This window comes from Crocodylus siamensis, chromosome 6 (genome assembly GCF_052110815.1).
Source record: "Crocodylus siamensis isolate JL-2025a chromosome 6, ASM5211081v1, whole genome shotgun sequence".
NCBI lineage: Eukaryota > Metazoa > Chordata > Crocodylia > Crocodylidae > Crocodylus > Crocodylus siamensis.
The window spans coordinates 85,003,616-85,022,190 of NC_143400.1; the positions used below are offsets into that span (position 1 = coordinate 85,003,616).

An 18,575-nucleotide genomic window follows, 5' to 3' on the forward strand; every position below is an offset into this window, starting at 1 on the left:
AAGGAAGTAGTGATATGTTCGGATTACAGAGAGGCTTAAGTAACTCGCTTCAGAACTCCGGAGGCCTGGTTCTCGGTCCCTTCACCTACGTGTTAGATTCCTTTTCTTTCCCAGTAATGAAGTGCGATTTCCCCAAATATAACTTCAGCTTGTGAAAGTGAAAGGCCCAATAAATTAATTAGGCAGATCTTTTAATGGCTTAACATAACTCCGATTGCTTTAAAGACTATAGAAGTGGGAAACAGAACAAGATGGTAGTAGTCTAGTTGTGAAGTAGCCAATGCATTGATCTAAGTCGTATTTTGGTTGGAAGAAACCTTTCTGTAATACTCTGAGGTAGAAATTTACTTCTGAGCAAATGTATGAACTACAGGTAGGATTATGGTTGAAAGGGGTCCCTTAAAAAACAGGTTGGCGGAGGAAGCAACCAGTTGTCTCAGCAGGATCCAGTTTTTGTATCTGTCTCTTTATTGCTTTTGGAAATGCATCCCACTATTGTATGCTACTGGCTTCTGTGTGCGACATTAATAGTTGTGCCTCTTATGTGTAGTTAGGAATACATTTCAACACTTAAGGTATGGCATCCAAGTAGTCTCTGCCGTCTTGCATAATTATATAAAATCCATGGAAGTGAAAACACCAACTTTGTTACAGTAATGAACTGTGTCCTGGCAAAATCAAGAAACTAAATACAGAGGGAAAGAAGGCGAGATATCTTTCCAGTCAAGAGCAAAAAGTTTAGCCAGCTCTCAGCTAAAGCAACATTCGTTAGCTATAGGGCACAGGATAAAATATAAACGCAGGAAAATCAGTGATCAGAAGGAAATTAAATTCCTTTGATTGTAAACCAGAAGCAGCTTTGTGTGAGTGAAGAGCCAGTTTTCCACCCAGTAAAAAAAGCTAGGAGAATGCCCTGTGACTGGGAGCGTACCTTGGAAAAACTGTATCTCTTCATAAGAAGGGATAGAGGGAAGAGTAGACCATGAAAAGCTCTCAGAATACTTTTGCATCCTGTAGAGCTCCCCTCTAGAAGACTGCAGCCTCCCCACTGCTGGAACAGAATCAGCATTGGGCAAAGGTAAGAAGCCACAGGGCCACAAGTCATGTGAACTGGCACAACATTCCTAGAAAATGAAAGAGACTGCCACAGCCACTCTTGACCGAAGCGCACAGCCTGTTCACACCAATGATTTGTTCAGCAGGCCATTAATACTTTGGTTAAGTACAGACGGTCAAAAAGCCCGAGCGGAATCAATTAAATCTTCTAAGCTGTGCAGAATGAACCAATAAGCAAGTGAACAGGCATTCATTTTTGATTCTGGAAGTACAGCCACATGCCTGTGGTGGCCCAGGCCAGGAGCTGGGGGGCACTAGAGAATGCCTCCCTGTTCTACTGGAGCAGACAGCTTAGGCCAAGGCTAGTCAGCCCACCCTGCAAAAGGGGGCTTGCAGGGGAGGTGCAGACTCAGATGCTAGAGGACTGAGCTAACTTGAATCTGGAGGGGATCTTGGACAGAAGTTCAATAAACTGATTTAACCTAAAGCAGCTAAGTCTGACACTATGGCCATCTAGGTTATCAACTATTTTGAAAGCAGTTTATATATGTACTGAACTTTGTCTTACAGATTTGAACCAGTTTCTGATAACTTATACCAGTTTATGTGTAATTTCTGTCCCTAGCCTTCTACAGCAGCAGCCAGTAATGGGTATTGTCACTGATATGTTTCAGACCTTGTGGCGTGTATAATGTCAATGTGTAGATGACCCACAGCCATGCTGCCTTTTTGATTTACAGGGTAGCTAGCCTTGCACATCTTAGCTTTTAATATGATTCCTGGAATGTAAATAACCCAGTTTTCAAGTATAAAAATATACTATTGCTGTAAAAGGACAGTGGAATGGATATGACATTCTTTAGCTGTGGGATTAGATGGTACTATAAACTGCAGCAAGAGGATTCTGCTCTAATCCACTGATGGCCACAGTCCTTAAAACCTCAAGGCATGTGTCGTTTAAGTATTTCAGGTTAACATTTTCACATCATCAGGATGCAGCACATACAGGGCATACCCTTGCATGGGATGTATGTTGTCATATATCCCAATGGTCTCCAGAACTGACTTAAAGAACTATGCAGGGAGCATGTTTTATTTTACTAGGACTGAGAATAAATGCAACAGGTGCTACATAAAGGGCCAGTCCTGCAGCTTAATGCTTCATTTTAGTGGATATTTTAGGACTACAGGATCCAGCCCAATATTTGGTTTTTTTGAATGGGGTAGTCTTGGGAGACATGCCAGCATGGGACCTGAGGTTCTGCATAAGAGGTGTAGTAGGGGAGAGACAAATTTTCCCAGGGTTTTTTGAGAAGCCTTTTTTTATTATCTGGCTTTCTACATCTTCCCAGAAACACTTCCATTAACCCTGTTGTATCATCGGCTTTAGACAAAGCACGAATAAGGCACATTCTTTTCTTTAATGGAGCCTCAGGCATTGCTGTCTCATTAGAAGGAGCTTGCTGAGTGTCCTTGGATCAGTAGGTCAAGAGACCTGTCCTAGCCTGTTAAAAATTTATGGATGTCATTATTCTCCTTAATATTTTGGTATTCCAGTTTTGTTTTACCTTCCTCTTGCTCTTTTCTTGATTGGATGATCTTAAGCAGGCTCTACTATCAGTATGACAAACAAGAAGTATATAAAGAATAGCCTCACGGTCTCTATGGTAGGCCATAACTAACTGGGAAGGGGAGCACTTTAGATTAGGCTGGTGTTAAGATTTATTTTTTAACAAATTTTGAAAGTAGAAAAGAGTAAAAGACATTAGGGAGGCACCTTTATTTTTTCTTTTCAGTGCTTTCAGGTTCTAAAGTCTGGCTAGCAAGTTGTTTTTTCTAAAGTAGCTGAAGAGTTAATAATGAATGAACAGTTAGCTAGATCGGAGCGTCTTACTAGGTGCTGCTCCAAGCTTGTACCCAATTCTGCTTGGTGGCAAAGCTTACACAGACTTCAAGAGGATCGGAATTGGGGACCGCTTTTCAACTGCTTTCAAATTCAGATGAAGTACTGAATTTCTGACCACCAGAGGTAGGCACTGTAAGATAGGTTAACAGCCATCGCTAGTATCAAGAGAAGCTCTTTCTGGCTCACGTTTTCTTATGTCTCACTTTCACCCAAGATTGGCTAACAGCCCTAAGCTAAGGGATGATATTGTAGTCAGAGAAAGAATCCAAAACAAAAGAAGGGCTGAGTGCTGCTGATTTTTACTGTATGCATAAGGATTTTTTCTCATTTTCACCCTAAAGAAGCCAAGAGTAATGGCCTTTTCCATCTCCTGTTGACTTTGCTGTAAGACGCAGGGCCTGATTGAAGTAGCTGACTGGACATTAAATGATTTGTGATCATTCTGACTTTAACAATTGCTGTTCCTGGGGTCTGGGGGGCTTCTACATCCAGGCCTTCATACCGGGGGCGGTTTCACCCCACTTGCACTGTGCCCAGTGCACAGGAAGGCCAACCCGGGAGACCCCTGAGCCTCCCTGAGCCCGGTGTCCTGCCCTAGCCAGGCAGCATCCCCTTACAAGTACGGTGACTGTGGCTCAACCCCACAGAGCTGTGTGGGCTGGGCCAAGTGCCCCCTCCTGACCACCGCGGCCCAAGCCTGTGGAGCCCTGGGGTAGCCCCTGCTTCCCACCTGCTCCCACTCTCCTCCAGCTGCCATCTTCCCAAGGGCCCAGCTGGGCTGGCTTACCTATGGTGCCTCCCCTCACCCCTGCTTCTCCCCATGCCACCCAGCTCCTGCCCCGAGCGCCTGGTCCCAGCACTCAGTGCCCCAGTGCTGCTATGGGTGGGATGGGGGCATCCATCTGCCGGAGCCTTGGCTCAGCCCAGGGTTCACGCACCCGCTGGGGTTCTCCAGCGCTCGGGTCAGGCCCGCCCTCCCAGCCCTGCGCCTGGGCTCCCCCTGCTGCAGAATTATTGGGGAGGCCTGAGCGACCTGGCTCTAGCGGCTGCTGCTGGGTTGTTGCTGCCTCCCTCCATGGGACAGTGCCCTGGACCAGCAGGCCTGATTTGCAGCCGGTAGCAGTGGGAGACATGGATGGCAAAGGACACACCCTCTTTCTCTTTCCATTTTTTTCCTCCTCTTTCTTTCTATCTCTTTTTTCTCTTTCTACTTTTCTTTTCTTCTCTTTCTCCTCTTTTCTTTCTTTTCTTTCTTTCTTCTCTCCTTTTTCCCCCCTTTTTCTTTTCTTTTTTCTTTCTGCCTTTTTTCTTTCTGTCCTCTCCTTCTCTCTTCTCTCCTTTTTTCTCTTCTCCTTTTCTCTCCTGTTTTCCTTTTTTCTTTCCTTTCTTTCTTTTTTTCTCTTTTTCCCTTGTCTCCTCTTTTTATCTCCCCTCCTTTTCCTTTTTCTCTCCTCCTGTTTCCTTTTTCTTTGTTCTGTTCATTTTTTTGTTCTCTTCTTTCTCACCTTCTCTTTTTTGCTTTCTCCTCTTTCTCTTCTCCCCTCTTTTTTCTATTTTTTCTTTTTCTGACCTTTTTCTTTTTTCTCTTCTTTTTCTCTCTCTCTCCTCTTTTCTTTCTTCTTTTTTTACCTCTTTTTTCTCTCCTCTCCTTTTTCTTTTTTTCTTTGTTTTCTTCTTTCTCTCTCTTTCTCTTTTTTTCTCTCTCATCACAACATGCTTAACAAAAAAGAATTCACAACAAAGATAGTATGTAAAGTTTTATTTTAGAGTTTTTAGAAAACCTGGTATTTACTGTATTCAAAAATGCAACATTTATGATTATTAACTATATGAATATGCAGTGTGTCCTGCCATGTACCCCCCAACCCAGTTTTGTTTTTCTGGCATGCCGACACTCCGGCACCTTACAAGGTAGACATTGTGGTTTTTTCAGCACTCCAGCCAAAAACGTTGCCTACCCCCTGGTCTGGCCCATTTATTTTAATGTTACGCTATTTTGCTGGGTTCATTTCTGCTGTCCTGTGCAGACCCAAAGCTTCAAAGAGGATGTTACTGTGTCTCTTCTCTGGCTGTTAGGCCTCCACAAAGAGAAGGGTCATTGTCATTGTTATTTCTATTCAGTATTTATATTTCAGTGGTGTTCAGAGACCCACTTGTACTGAGAACTGTACAAGCACATAAGATGACACAGTCCCTGCCCCAAGGGGAAGATAAGGGTGAGAAGAGGAAGAGAAAGGAAACAATAATGAGGCTCCCACAACAGTGTTCCAAATTATAAACGCTTTAACAACCATCTCCCTTAGGTTCTGAGGTCCTGGGTTATCCTGTTGTTTAATGTGCCCTGTTTTTTCCTAATGCAAGCCAAAGAGAGAGCAAACAAGACTAGCATGTCCTCGGGCAGCTTTACTTCGTGTTTGTTTTCTGCAGTGAAGAATCCTCTGAGAGAGTCTGCTGTAGTTCTGGCTGAGTCCGTCACACGTACTTTCTGTTGAGCTTATTCCATGGCTCAGCCTTAATACTGTAAAGTCTGCTGCATGGGTCCTGCCCAGAAGAAAAGGGTCCAGTGAAAATCTCATTATGGCCTTCTTGCTGCATTTTGACAGATGCAGGCACTCCTGCTTGTGGAACAAATGTTTATTTTAAATATAAATGCAATAGTAGGCAAACAAATCCTTGACTTCTGTCAGTTAGTTGATATTATAAATGAGTATTGCAGTTTCTGCTAGAGCTCTGTAGTTGCTCTTTCAATGAGCAGGCCCTAATTCTAACTGCAGAAGAGAGAGCCACTAGGAAGCTCAGCAGCAGATATGAGTATGCAAGGACTGGAGAAAGACAAGAGAACAGGGGGTGTCAGGAAGACATCACACCCAGTTATCAGAGCCAGTTATAGTTTCTCTGTGTGAAACTATATGGGTTGGAGATGTTTAAGGCAATTATGGGGTATGTCACCAGTAACTTATTTACCAATCTTTATAAGATTAAAACCTGGGGGTCTGAATATTTAAGGGACTGACAAGGGGGATTCTGGGAAGATTCTGAGATTTCTGGGTAGCAGCCAGTACTAGCATGCCAGTTGTTCATATGCCAACATTAAAGCTTTCATAAACCTTGGGGGAAAAAAGACTATTTCCAGGCTTATTAATGCCAGCATAATTAGAAATATCAGCCAGCCTCTCCAATTAATGCCAGTCGAATCTGAAATACTAGCCAGACTCAGTAGTTTTAAATACCAGCCAGCCCCCCAACTAAGCCAAGGTGGTGTACAATACTAACACGTGTCTATAGTAACAGATTCGTATTTATTAGAAAGTTGAAAATTGTCATTGATTCTTGGAGTCCTTGGGATACTGCTTGACCAAATGTTTGCAGTTACTTGACTAAATGTTATGCAGTTATTTTCATCACCTTAAAACATGATTGTCCAACTTCTGGACAGCAGAGGGTTGCAGGCCCACAGCCCATGCACACCTTGTGGGTTCCCCCCTTCTCCCCAGCCATGCAGACAGGCTTGCTTCTCTCCAGCTGTGTGAGCAACACAAGCAGTTCAGCTCTCCTCTGCCGCTTGGATAGCACATTTTAACCGTGGGCTAGATGCAGTTGGGCAGCCTGGATCTGAAACAATGGAATGCTCTTGTTCTAGTCTTAGTTCAGAAACCGTAAAAGAGAGGCTGCTGCTGACACTGTCCCACAACTCTGCTTTCAGCCAGCTGTCATCCTCACTGTAGATGTTAATCAGCTCAGTCTGTGGTCACAGCAGCCACTAGTTTTTTGTTTGGTTGGGGTAGGGGGGTTATGTGGGGTTGGTGGTGGGTAATACAAGAGGTAGAATGTTGTATTCAGGCCTTAGTTTTTCTAGTAGCCAATTAGCTATTCTCATCGATTAATCAGATATGAGTATTAATGCTAGTATTGAGGTGATGTTGCTGTGATGGTCCAGGAAGTATGCAAGAGGCAGGAATTCTTGCGGGTGATTATCTTTTAATTCAGGGGTGGGTAAAATGCGGCCCGCGGACTGGATGTGGCCCACCAGGCCATTCTATCCGGCCTGCGAGGCCCCTAAAAATATAGAAAATCAATATTTATCTGCCTCTGGCTGCCTGTCATGCAGCCCTCAATGGCTTGCCAAAACTCAGTATTATTTCTGCCTGAAATAATTGCTCACCCCTGTTTTAATTGAACCCACTGTATTCTTGGGATAGACAGGGGAGCTTTCAGGTGTCACCGTACCCTTCCTCAGGTCCCTGGGAGAGAAGCAGACACAGCAGCGCTAAGTATCAAATGGAACCAAAGCTTGTGTAACGCTCCATATGTCAATATTGTTACTGATGAGTATAGAATAATAATAAAAATTGTAATAAATCATATATCATAATGATTATTTTTGTCATTGAAGCACATGCAGGAAAGGAGACAAGCACTATTGCTGCAAGCACTTCATCAAAAGTAGTAAAGTAAGGGAAGTTAAAAAGGTTATAGAAAAAAAATCATCATAATTCAAAGCTGATGAGTTTGTCTAAAAAGAAAAAAGCCCCTGTCTTAGTAATGCTGCGTTGATAACTACCACTTTGCTAAGAGGATGGATATGGGAAATGGGTTTTGTGAAACCTGGATACTGAGACATGTTGCCTCTGAGCTTTTACCTCCCTTTCTTCTCCAAGATAATGTTTTCTATCAAGAACTGTCCTTGTCAAAGGATCTAATATCTAATAAATGACTTTTCATTTAGAAGTGTCTTTTTTTTTCTTAAGTGTTAGTTTGTGGGTGGGGTGGGGGATTGTGAACCCTAAAACATTTATTTCCTTGATTTCTCTTGGCTGTTGCAGAATGACAGCTAGAGCAGTTGAGCAAAGTCTAAATAGATTACACAAAATTGAGTTGTAGAGCAAGTGGAAAATGGCACTGTACAAATAAAAATTAAGTTATGGCTGCTTGTCAGGGGCTGAGAGCCCCTTTCCTGACTTTAAGATGCAGGGCAATGCAAGATATCTGGCTGACTCTTTCAGCTTGGTGTAAATACTCTGTGTGGATTTATTCTAATCTTGCAGTGCTCATAACTTCAAAAAAATCCTGAGAAATTAGGCCGTCTCTCTACAGTGGGACTGCAATCCTCATCCTGTATCACCCCAGAAAGGTGGTTCTTGAAAGCTGCTGTGATTATGCAAATATGTAGCGGGCAAACATAGCTCTGTGAATAAGTTGGTTACAATTGACGTGCTTTGTGAGGTCAGCATGTGTAAGACGTTCCATTTCTTTCAGTGACTAATCTGTACAGATCCTTGTGACTTGGGGTAGTAGAAGAATAGTCAGCTATTATTCAGTATTATTCAGCAACTGAGGAAACTGCTGGTATAAATTTGTAGACTCTTTGGAAAGAATGACTCCAGTGCTAACAATTTTATGGGTTTTCATTGCTTCCAGGAAAAACCTAGTTTTCTCCACAATTGCAAAGACCTTGGGTCTTTATAGTTAAATGTAGCATTTAATTATCCTAGTAGGGAGTGAGTACTCCATAGGGAAACTCCTTGCATAGAGACTGTACCCGTGTGGCAGAAATTTTGGCTTCTCTCTGCCTGGGACGCACTTTAGAAGATTGACTCTGGAACCAGAGAAATGGATGAAAGATGGATGGACCTACAGCTAGATCCAGCAGACAGTCTGCCTTCTATCCCTGTGACTTTATTATGGCAAGGTCCTGTACTAAGTCCTACTTAGCCTTTATACCAAGGGAGAAATTGCTATTCTGGGTCTTCTCTTTCCCATGATTTAATTTGTGTTTGGAGACTTGAAGGAAAAGAGAGGGAAATTCACCCACCTGCAGAGTTGCCAGCCAGAAGATAGATATACCTTATGTTAGAGCTAAATGGTACGTAATGACACCTTGAACTTGAAGAGTGGACTGCCATGAATAAGAAATGTGGCTCTGAAAGAGAGGGCACAGGAAGTCAGCATGTGTGCACATGGTTTGAAAGCTAGCTGCACTTGGAACATCTCTTAAACCAGTTTCCCTTCTCAAGAGTCAGTATGATTTTTAGAAGCGTGGAGCTCTCGTGTTGTTGTGTTGCATGTGAAGATCTTGTACTTTCCCTCTGCACAGTGAATTTTTATCTCAAGAAAAAAATACATTAAAGTGCCTAGAATCAGGTGATAGAATGGCAGTACTTGCAGAAACTGGGATAATTTAGGTTCGTGGGCTAGGTTTATAGCAGTGGCTTAACTGTTCTTTCCCTAGGTAGGGGATTCAGCTTTTCCATACTTTTGAGTACTGTTGCTTCAATACATTAAGGTAAAATTCATCAAGAATACTGTTTTGTGGATTATGAGAGCTTAAAAGCCCTCTCAGAACTACTTTAGTGCAGACATATCTCATTACTTAGGGCTGAGCAGTCTCTTTCAGGTCCACTTAAAGCGCTGAGAGCCTAAAAGATTTCTAAGAAGATTGTTACCAGGTGTGCAAATAATTTTGCTTACGATGGGAAAGTCCAGGATATCAAGGCATTACAGTCTGTATAAAGTTGAGCTGTGTTTTTTTTCATGTACTTGAGTATTTAAGGGGAGGTTTTGATTTGGAATTAAGAGGTATGGATGGAAGAAAGAAGGCTTCTGGACTCGGTTCTCATTTGCAGTGAAACACTTGACGTAGTGAGGGGAAACATGAGTGGCAAGAGTTCTTTAAACATCCTTTTACTGCATCGCAATCCTGGGTTGTTCAGAGTCTGAAATGACCCCTGCCAATGCTTGGAGCAGGTTCAAAAGTGCTTCAAATCATGGTTCCTTCAGCTGTAACATTAGTGTCTTGGAGTATCATTGCCTATGCTCTGCGCCACTCATCTGAATACATTATATGTCTCATTCTGAAGAGAGGTAGATGGGTGATTCAGAGCCAGATTTAAAAACTTTGTGCCACCAAAGAATCCTCCGTGGTAGATGTATCCTCCGTTGTTAGGGCAGACTTCTGTTATGTGCTGCTCAGCCTCAGTATGTGTCCTTGGTGCTTCTTCTGGACTATGACTAGTGTGCTTCTAGGGCTGCCATCATGAACATGAGGAGCAAGAGCCCACTTTTGGAGAAAATTATTCTTTTAGGGCAGAGATGTCTAAGTCACTTGGGGCCTCAGGCTGAATCCAGCCTGTGAAGCTCCAGCCCAGCTGTGGTAGCAGCAGCAATGACAAAGGGAGTGGCCACAGGTCTCAGGAAGGAGGTCCGGCAGTAGTGGGCCCCGTTCATCAATGGCCATGGCCAGCAGGACCAAAGGGCCCAGAACTCCATGGCAGGCCATGCCTCCCAGCTTCCGGTGGCCCACTGGTAGCCCCGCAGGCTGGATTGGGAGGCTCTGCAGGCTGCATGTTTGATACCTCTGTTTTAGGGGATAGAGAGGGGATGACAGCTGTAGGTAAGATCAGAAGGTACGGTCAACAGGGAACCTTAGATGGAGGCTCTGTGTAGTTGTTCAGTTGAAGAAGCAGACTGGTGGGAAATTGCATGTTTAACTGGCTTCATACTTAATATAAATTTTGTTTTATAAAAGGGATATATTATAGGAGTAGCTGTAGGAGTGAAGCTGCAAAGTGAAGTGGAGAGACAAAGCTGGAAGAAATAGATTATGAAAATAAAATTGCAACAGTTCAGGGAGTCTGACAGCTGATTGAATGTGTGTTGATTTTCCCCTGCTGTCAGTGATCTGCAATTTAAAAAAATTTAAGAAGTTAAGCATTAAAGTAACCACTAAGAAGTGTATGCATTTGTTTCATTAGCTATGATAAGAAAAGAAACGATGAATTTTTTTTTTTTGTAGGGAAAAAGAAACAACAGTTTCCGAGAATGTTACTTTGGGAGTCAAAAGCATTGCAAGTTGACTAAGCTTTGTCCAGCTATGGGGTACACCTTCAGGTTAGCAGCTCAGAATGACATAGGCACCAGGTAAGTCAATTTTTTTCCAACAAAATCACTAGTTTGGTGATGGCATTCAAAAGATGTAACTACAGAACAGACTGCATAGAGAAGCTGCTCTTTTTTTCCTTTGGGCTGGGTATTTAAATGACTAAAGTTTTATTGCACTACAAATAGTGTGTTAGAGATCCCCTGAGGACTTTCCTGGCAACATCACTCACCTCACAGGGAACTAACATGGAGTTTTCAGAGTGAAGAGACTTATCTAAGATGATGGGCCCCTTTGGAGGTGTTAAATGCTGTTTTGTGGCCTGTTTTTAATACAAAAAGAACACATCTGTTATGTAAAATCCCCACTAGGGATTTCCATGAACCAAGAAAAACAAGTAAAAGGAAGTTAAGAGTTGCAGATTTTGAAAGGAATCCTGGTACTCTTTCATTGAAGTGATGTCCCTCTGTCTTTCAGCACCATAGTATGATCTGTGCTCACTTCTTCCTTTGGCAAGACTCATGATCCGCCATTAGTAGAGAAAAGGAAATGGAAAAGCAGGGGCAAGAGTGGGTAACTAGGCCTCAAGGACGTTTTAGCAAGGCAGGTCCTGATTTTTCTACCGCTTGCACCTGGCTTTAAATGCGTACCTGTGCAAATCAGGTTCAAAATGCTCCCTGTCTTTCCACTGCTTGAGGTGAAGATAGTGGAAAAATAAGGTTACTAGGCTTCCCTTGATTTGCAGGCTGTTAGATAGCACTGGAGTGATGATATCAGCTGAAGGCAGAGTGGCACCTTGTATCCTAACTAATTCAGAGAGTCATAAGCTTTCATGTGCAACAGCTTACTTTGTTAGATGCTATGATACAATACCTGACTTAGAGAGCCAAAGACCACTTCTTCATGGGGATTTTAGGTTGATTGATAATTGAGTGATCATTTGGTTGAATGAAGGGCAGCAAAGATTTGCTGTGAAATATTAAAATAATTTGCCCTTTCTTTCATGGATTCATTATCTTCTTCTTAGCTAAAAGAGAAATAACAGGATGAAAGAGAAAATACAGCTGTACGAAGAGCGATTTACGTACAGTTTTATGGGAGATTCTTCCAAAGATGTAAGAGTCCCAAAGATGCAAAATTCCTAGCAACATCTGCAGCTTAATAAAGCTTGTTTAATGTCTAACTGCTTCCTCTGAGATAACGTGGGCCAATTCTACAAAGTTTATTATGCAGTCATTTGGGTTCCCAAACGTCCTGGGATTCCTTCTCAACCTGCGCAGTATTCCCCGGCTGTAGTTAGCAGAGGTGGTTGCACCAGAGCTAGTCCGTGTAAACGAGGCAGAGCTGCTTATAGAAGGGTGTGTCGAGGGTCTTCGGTTTTGGAAGCCTTTTGGAATAACCTCCCACCTCTCCAACAGTTTGCCATACCCCAGGGTTGTTGGGTTTTTTTTAACTTCTGGGCATGCTACCAAACCCTTCTTTTCTCAGGCTATTGAGGGGAGGGAATGGGCTGAGGTTTGGGTGGCGTTATTCATGGTCAATCTTGTTATGTTATTTTGTGTCTTAATTCATGGGACAGGCACCAAGAACATAGGGTCTATATTTATATATAATTATAGGCAATGCTGGCAGCATTTCCCATAGTTAAAGTTACCTAACACTTCCCATTATAAGACCCTGTTTTCAGCTGCTTGTAATTTTGCCAGACTAACTGTTGAGGATGATATTTTCTGTGCTGGGTCTCTATCTCAGGCTGTATTTTGCACATACAGTATTGAAGTCAGTTAGTGGAGAAGCTTAAGCACCTACTTGCTTTGGGGCTGAATCTTGAATATTAACACGTGGTTATTTGGGGTTCAGAGGCCTTCTGCTGAAAATCTCCCAACATTTGGGAATTACAAGTCCCTGAAAATGCAGAGTTTACCAGACACTCCCTCTCCACTGAGCACATTGCACCTTCTTAGAGCCTACTGAGCATGCTCCATTCTGGGGAGGACTGCAACTTTTTCTACAACTGTTTCTGAGTTTTGCTGTCATTGGATGCTGAACCTAAGAGCAGAGAGACAGTCTGTCCTCTGAGCTAAATGCTCCCCCAGCTGGAGCTAGGGAGGAAAATACATGTCGAGGATGGGAATGGAAAGGCTTATCCAGATTCTGGATTGACCCCAGCATTCCTGAGTATGAGCATTCTTCTTCTGGTAGCAGATAGCTCTGAAACCTTTTGGCCAAGTGTGTGTTATAGTGTTGGTTCACATCCAGGCTAACAGACGACTACTTCTACCATTTATCCCATTGCTCAAATGGCAGAAGTTTCTATTGAGGATCGAAATCTTCCCCTGCCAAGAGCCTCTCTCGTCTCCTTCTGTGCCTGGCATCCTAACCAGAACTGCCAGGTGTACAGAGTTTAAAGTCTTCAGTGGGAGAAGCTGTTTCTGTCTCCATCCTTCCAGCCTTTGACCAAACCAGTAATCAGCTGACTGTTGGCCACAGCTTCATATTAAATTCAGTGCATCATGAAAGTCCGCCATAAAAATGTTCTACCTAATGTGCAACATTTTTATGGCTCATTTCCTATTTTATGGTGCCTTAAATTGGGTGCACATGTAGCACCCAGCATATTTATGTTGTGATTAATGTATTAATCATGGTATAAACATGACATGAAGAGGGGGCCTAAAATACCAATTTGGCCTGCCTTCTGCTTAAATTGGGACTAATACAGCTCGCTATGTGCTCGTGGGTACGGTAGTTAAGTGTCCTGGAGGACCAAACTGATGTCATCTCCACCTCTGCCACAGAATTCCTACGTGATGCTGAACCTGTTAACCATGATTTCACAGCTGGCCGTTTGTATTCATGACTTTGTCCAAAAAGCCCATCTGGAGTTACCCAAATTTGTGAACAGTTGAGCTTTCACAAGCATAACAAAAAGAAATTATCACTGTGTTTGAATTACAGACCCTTTACAAAATCACTCACTGCATGTTTTAAGCAGGGCACATTTTTGAGTTTAGGCATAATTTTATCTGTGTCTCATTTCTAATTTGTAAAATAGGGATAATGATATTTCCACTCCTCACAGTGAGAGGTGAATTCATGTTTTCTTTGAGGAGCTCTAAAATTATGGAGATGAGCAACATTAAATAATGTCCATAAGGCAATTATAATCCCACAGTTTGGAGTGTTTGGATTATACGCAATAGGGAAATTATGCTCTGAGCCACACACTGCACAAATAGGGTAGAGCAAATTGTAGGATAGCTGCCTGTTCTTTGAGCAATGTCAGCCCTAGGTGTACAGAATGAGATGGATTCCATGGGAAAAAAATCCATATAATCCTTTTAAACATTTACTCATCCATGCACCCCAGTGGTCTGAATTTTAGATGGCATCCTTCCTTTGACCATTTCCTAAGTTTGAGTGTTTATTTTGCAACCAAGACGCTTCGTAAATGTGTTTTGTACGTTGTTATAGGCCTTGTATAGATCGGGATACATTCAAGCAATTAATTTAAATTTACTTTGCACATTTCTTTCCCTTCTATCTTTCTGTGCAGCGGGTACAGCCAGGAAGTAGTGTGTTACACAGCAGGTAATATTCCTCAGACCCCTTCTGCACCAAGACTTGTTCGAGCAGGTGTTACATGGATCACGTTGCAGTGGAATAAGGTAGAAGGATGTACGCCTGAAGAAGTTATTTCTTACACCCTAGAAATTCAAGAAGAGGATAATGTAAGTTCTCTATTGCTTTGATCAAGCAGAAAGTGGACCAAAATAATTTTTTGCTTAACTCATTGTTGAGGCTGTGACTCAAGAGTTCTTGAAATACCTGTACCGGTATTTAAGAACTCACTGAATTCCCAAGAGTGTACAACTTGCTGAGTTGTTCATGCTCATCTGTTCAAAGTTCAGAAGGTTAGTGAGGGTGATTTGCAGTTTTGCTTCACACCAGAAGGAAAACCCTATGCTCATAGCAAAGTTGGGCACAAGTCTGTGATGTATGGATATTCAGAAACTTGTTAAGAGTTTTGCCAGACAAAGATTTGAAGGACTTGAAGTATTTTGTCTTTAAAGAATTTGGTCTGCCATGTTCTACTTAACTTTATTTACAAAGTTGGTTTTCTGGGATAGATTGTAACCTGTATTAAACGTAGGTTTATATTACCAAGATAAGTACTCAAGATTATATGTACTGGACAGACACGCACACTATAAATGTATGTGTGGAAAAATAATCTGGAGCAGAGGTGCTCAACCCATGGCCTACAGGCCAGATCTGGCTCCTGGGGCTCTGTTTTCTAACACTTGGGGCTCCCAATGGGTCCAAGGCCCTGTATATTAGATTGAGTACACGGGGTAGTGCGGGGTCCAATTCTGGCACATGGGACTGGAAGAAGGCAGTGTGGGACCCCTGGAGTCCCAATCTTGGTGTGTAGAGGCAACATAGGGCCCACAGGCCCTGTCCTGGCATGAGGAGTCCTAGACATCTCATAGACCAGCTGTGTGCCCCTCATCTGGCCTGTGGGGTCTAAAGGTTGAGCACCACTGCAAGAGAAAGAGAATGTTACAAACTCTAGATTATATTTTGCTTTGGTATAGTAAAATAGCATGTTGTTCAGATCAATTAGTCTGAATTACAAAACAAGTACTATGATAATAGGAGATTTAAAAAAGTGAGCGAGTAAAACCTTTAAAAACTACACTGAAGTTGGGTATATATAGCTTCGCTGTATGATAGGAATGGTACATACGCATACTGATGATGATACCTGGAAATGTATAGGTGTTTTTTTTTTCTGGTTTTTAGGATAGTGTGTTTCACACAAAGTACACTGGAGAAGACCTAACCTGTACTGTGAAAAATCTCAGAAGAAGCACACAATACAAATTTAGGGTAAGTTTTCTTCCCCAGGGACTTTCATCATGTACACTCTGAGGACTCTGTATAATTGTACCTTAAAAATCAAGTTCTTTAAAAACAAATCCTGCCTTTGATACAAGCAAATGCTTTTTTTTAATGAAAACCCATTAATGTGAAATGTCTTTTGTTTGACACATGCAAGTGCTATATTGAAAATATGGTTACCTCAAAGATGATTTATTGCTTAGCTTGTGTTAGACAGGTGGAGTACATTGAGCCATAGACTTGTCTTGGAGGTTTCACTGTGAAGCTTCTGTTCTGTTTGGGGAAGAGGTGCTGAATTAAGGACTTGTGGAGGGGATAGATTATGCTTAGAGGCCTTTTACGATGGTTTGAGGCCAGCGTACTCTAGGACTCCAGTGGTTGGTCCTTGATGCATTTCATTCACCTATTGCTGGCTCCCCCAAGTGGCCAGTCTTCAGCTGTTATGAAAATCACTTTTTTTTAAAAGCTTATAAGGACACTGAGACAAGCTTTGAGAATAGGTGTGTATTCACTTGCCTTAACATAAGGCTTTCTGACCTAGTTGGAAGCTTCAGTGAATTTTCTGTTTTTTCAGCAGAAAACTACAGCTAATGTTCTTTTTTTCTTGTGACTGTAATCCTCCTTAAGAAATCTTTTTCAGCTTTTATTAACAAATTTGCAAAATTCAGAAAAGTCGCTTGTTAGTTATCAGCATGAACATGAGGATGGGGAGTGCTTTAGAGAGATCAAGCTGATGGAGTTTACATCACATTCCCAGAATCGCAAGTTTAAGCAACAGAGGAGCTAAATTCCTGTTGGCCAACTCATTGTATAGATTGTCAGGCCTTTGAAAAATCTTTGCTTGTAAATTTAGTGTTTTTCCACAAGGTGGCATCATTCCATTCATTTTTTATTAGGGATCCTATATATTACTAGAATTAAGCTGTTACCTGTAAAGTTAGTAACCATTGTACTTTCAGAACGCAATTATTATTTAACAATTAGTTTTCCAAAAATATCTCTTATTTTTATATGGATATTGTAAGCCCTGAGCATGGGTGAAATTTCTTCAGCTCAAGAACATACACGATAGATGCGTCAAGGTTAAAAAACAAACAAAACTTTATTGTACAGAGAATAGTTCCACGCATTAAAGGACTCAGATCTTACAGAAGATTGTTTGATGCTGTCTAAGAATATGTGAAATGTCATGAACTTTAGAGTAAGACAGTATAGAGAAAGATATTGTGTCTTTTTAAACTTAGCACAGTTTAAGATTCTCCTTCTCTCTAAATAAATAAAGGGGACGGCTGTTGCCAAACTCAAGCTCCTGGAAAAGTAAGTCACTTTCTGTTGTGAATGTGGACTCTTCAAGGATGGACTGACAGAGCAGTTGACACAATCCAACAGGGAGTGATGGATAGGTGTGTGACAAATTTTGACCTTGGCCACCTCTTCATAATCAGGTGGCAGTATTTGTAGTCCGGAATTGAGTTGATGTCAGTTGTGAGAAGGACGGGCACATTTACATGTGCGCACAGTCTTTCGGGAATGCCATTAATTGGCTCTAGAGATCAAAGGGAGGTTCCAGAAGACATTAAAGAAAGTGAATAGTATGTAAAGAGGATGATCTGGGTAACTGTTGGTCTGTCAGGCTGACATTGACCCTGAGCATCATGATGGTATAGCTTGTAAATAATTAAAGGAAGGTAATAACTTTACTACTAGTCGGGATGTATTTATGAGAAATACATGCTGCCAAACCAACTTGCTGTCTTTTTTGGTGAGATTACAAGTTTGGTTGGTAGTGGTGATTAGCATTATAATAGACTTCTTTAAAGACATTTGACTTGTTTCTTTCAGATATTTTGATTAAGGAAAGATGAGAATGCCACATGTTAAACACCGGCTATCACACAGGTTCCAAAATGTCACATTAAATGGGAAGTCTAGGTAGCAGTGTTTCTAGTTGGGTCCCCAGGGATCAGTTCTTGGATCACTCATCAGTGAGGATTCTTTCTTTTCTTTCAGCTTATTAATAATGTTTCCAGAGGGCATGAAGATCAGGGGAGTGATAAAGGGGTAAAGAGGACAAGCCTCTGTTTCAGAGCAACCTGGATTACTTTTGTCAGCTGGATACGCACAAAGAATACATGCTTTAATACGTAAAGGTTTCAATTTACAAACAGTACATATGAAAGACATTAGAAGATGAAAGCATCCCGGGAAGCTGAAAAGATATTGTTGGAATGGTTGATGATTAACTGGACGTGTTTCTGGTGTTCTATGTTGGCTAAAAGTAGCGTGACCATACATGCCGGATTGGGCAGGACCGTCCCAGATTTCAGAGGCCAGTCCCGACCAGCCAGTAAAAATTAAAATGATTGTCCCAGGCGGGGGGGCAAGAGGAAGGAGGGGGTGTCCCAGATTTCACATTGTCCCATTTGGTCACCCTAGCTAAAAGGGCTTTTGCAGTCCTTGACTGTTTAAAGAGAGGGCTTGTCACAGCAGTAGAGAATTTCTGTTACTTCTGTCTTTAGCATTGTTGATATTACCACATGCTGGAATATTGCACCCCATGCTAGTGTTAACACTTATGAAGGATGATGATTATTTGGAGTGGGTTCAGAGAAGAGCAGTGAGGTTGATTAAAGGATTGGAAAACTTTCCTGATTGTGAAAAACTCTAGGAGCCTGAAGTTATTTAGGTTATCAGAGAGAAGGTAAAGAGAAGCCTTTAGAATGGCAAGTTTGTCTGTGGGGACCAAAACTTTGATAATGGTCTTTTCAGTGTCGCATATCAAGTTCTGCTGACTGTAAATTTGAAGCTAAACAAACTCAAACCAAAAATAAG

General features: G+C 41.9%; 1 protein-coding gene across 6 annotated transcripts in view; it reads left to right on the plus strand.

The window, feature by feature from the left end:
• FNDC3B (fibronectin type III domain containing 3B) overlaps positions 1-18,575 on the plus strand; it is a 354,050-nt gene that overhangs the window by 259,452 nt on the left and 76,023 nt on the right. For all 6 annotated transcript variants that reach the window (XM_090051042.1, XM_090051040.1, XM_090051045.1 and 3 more), the window contains 3 exons: positions 10,755-10,879; positions 14,395-14,569; positions 15,645-15,731. In XM_090051042.1, the coding sequence (XP_089907168.1) occupies positions 10,755-10,879; positions 14,395-14,569; positions 15,645-15,731 (387 nt within the window). The remainder of the gene's footprint in view (positions 1-10,754; positions 10,880-14,394; positions 14,570-15,644; positions 15,732-18,575) is intronic.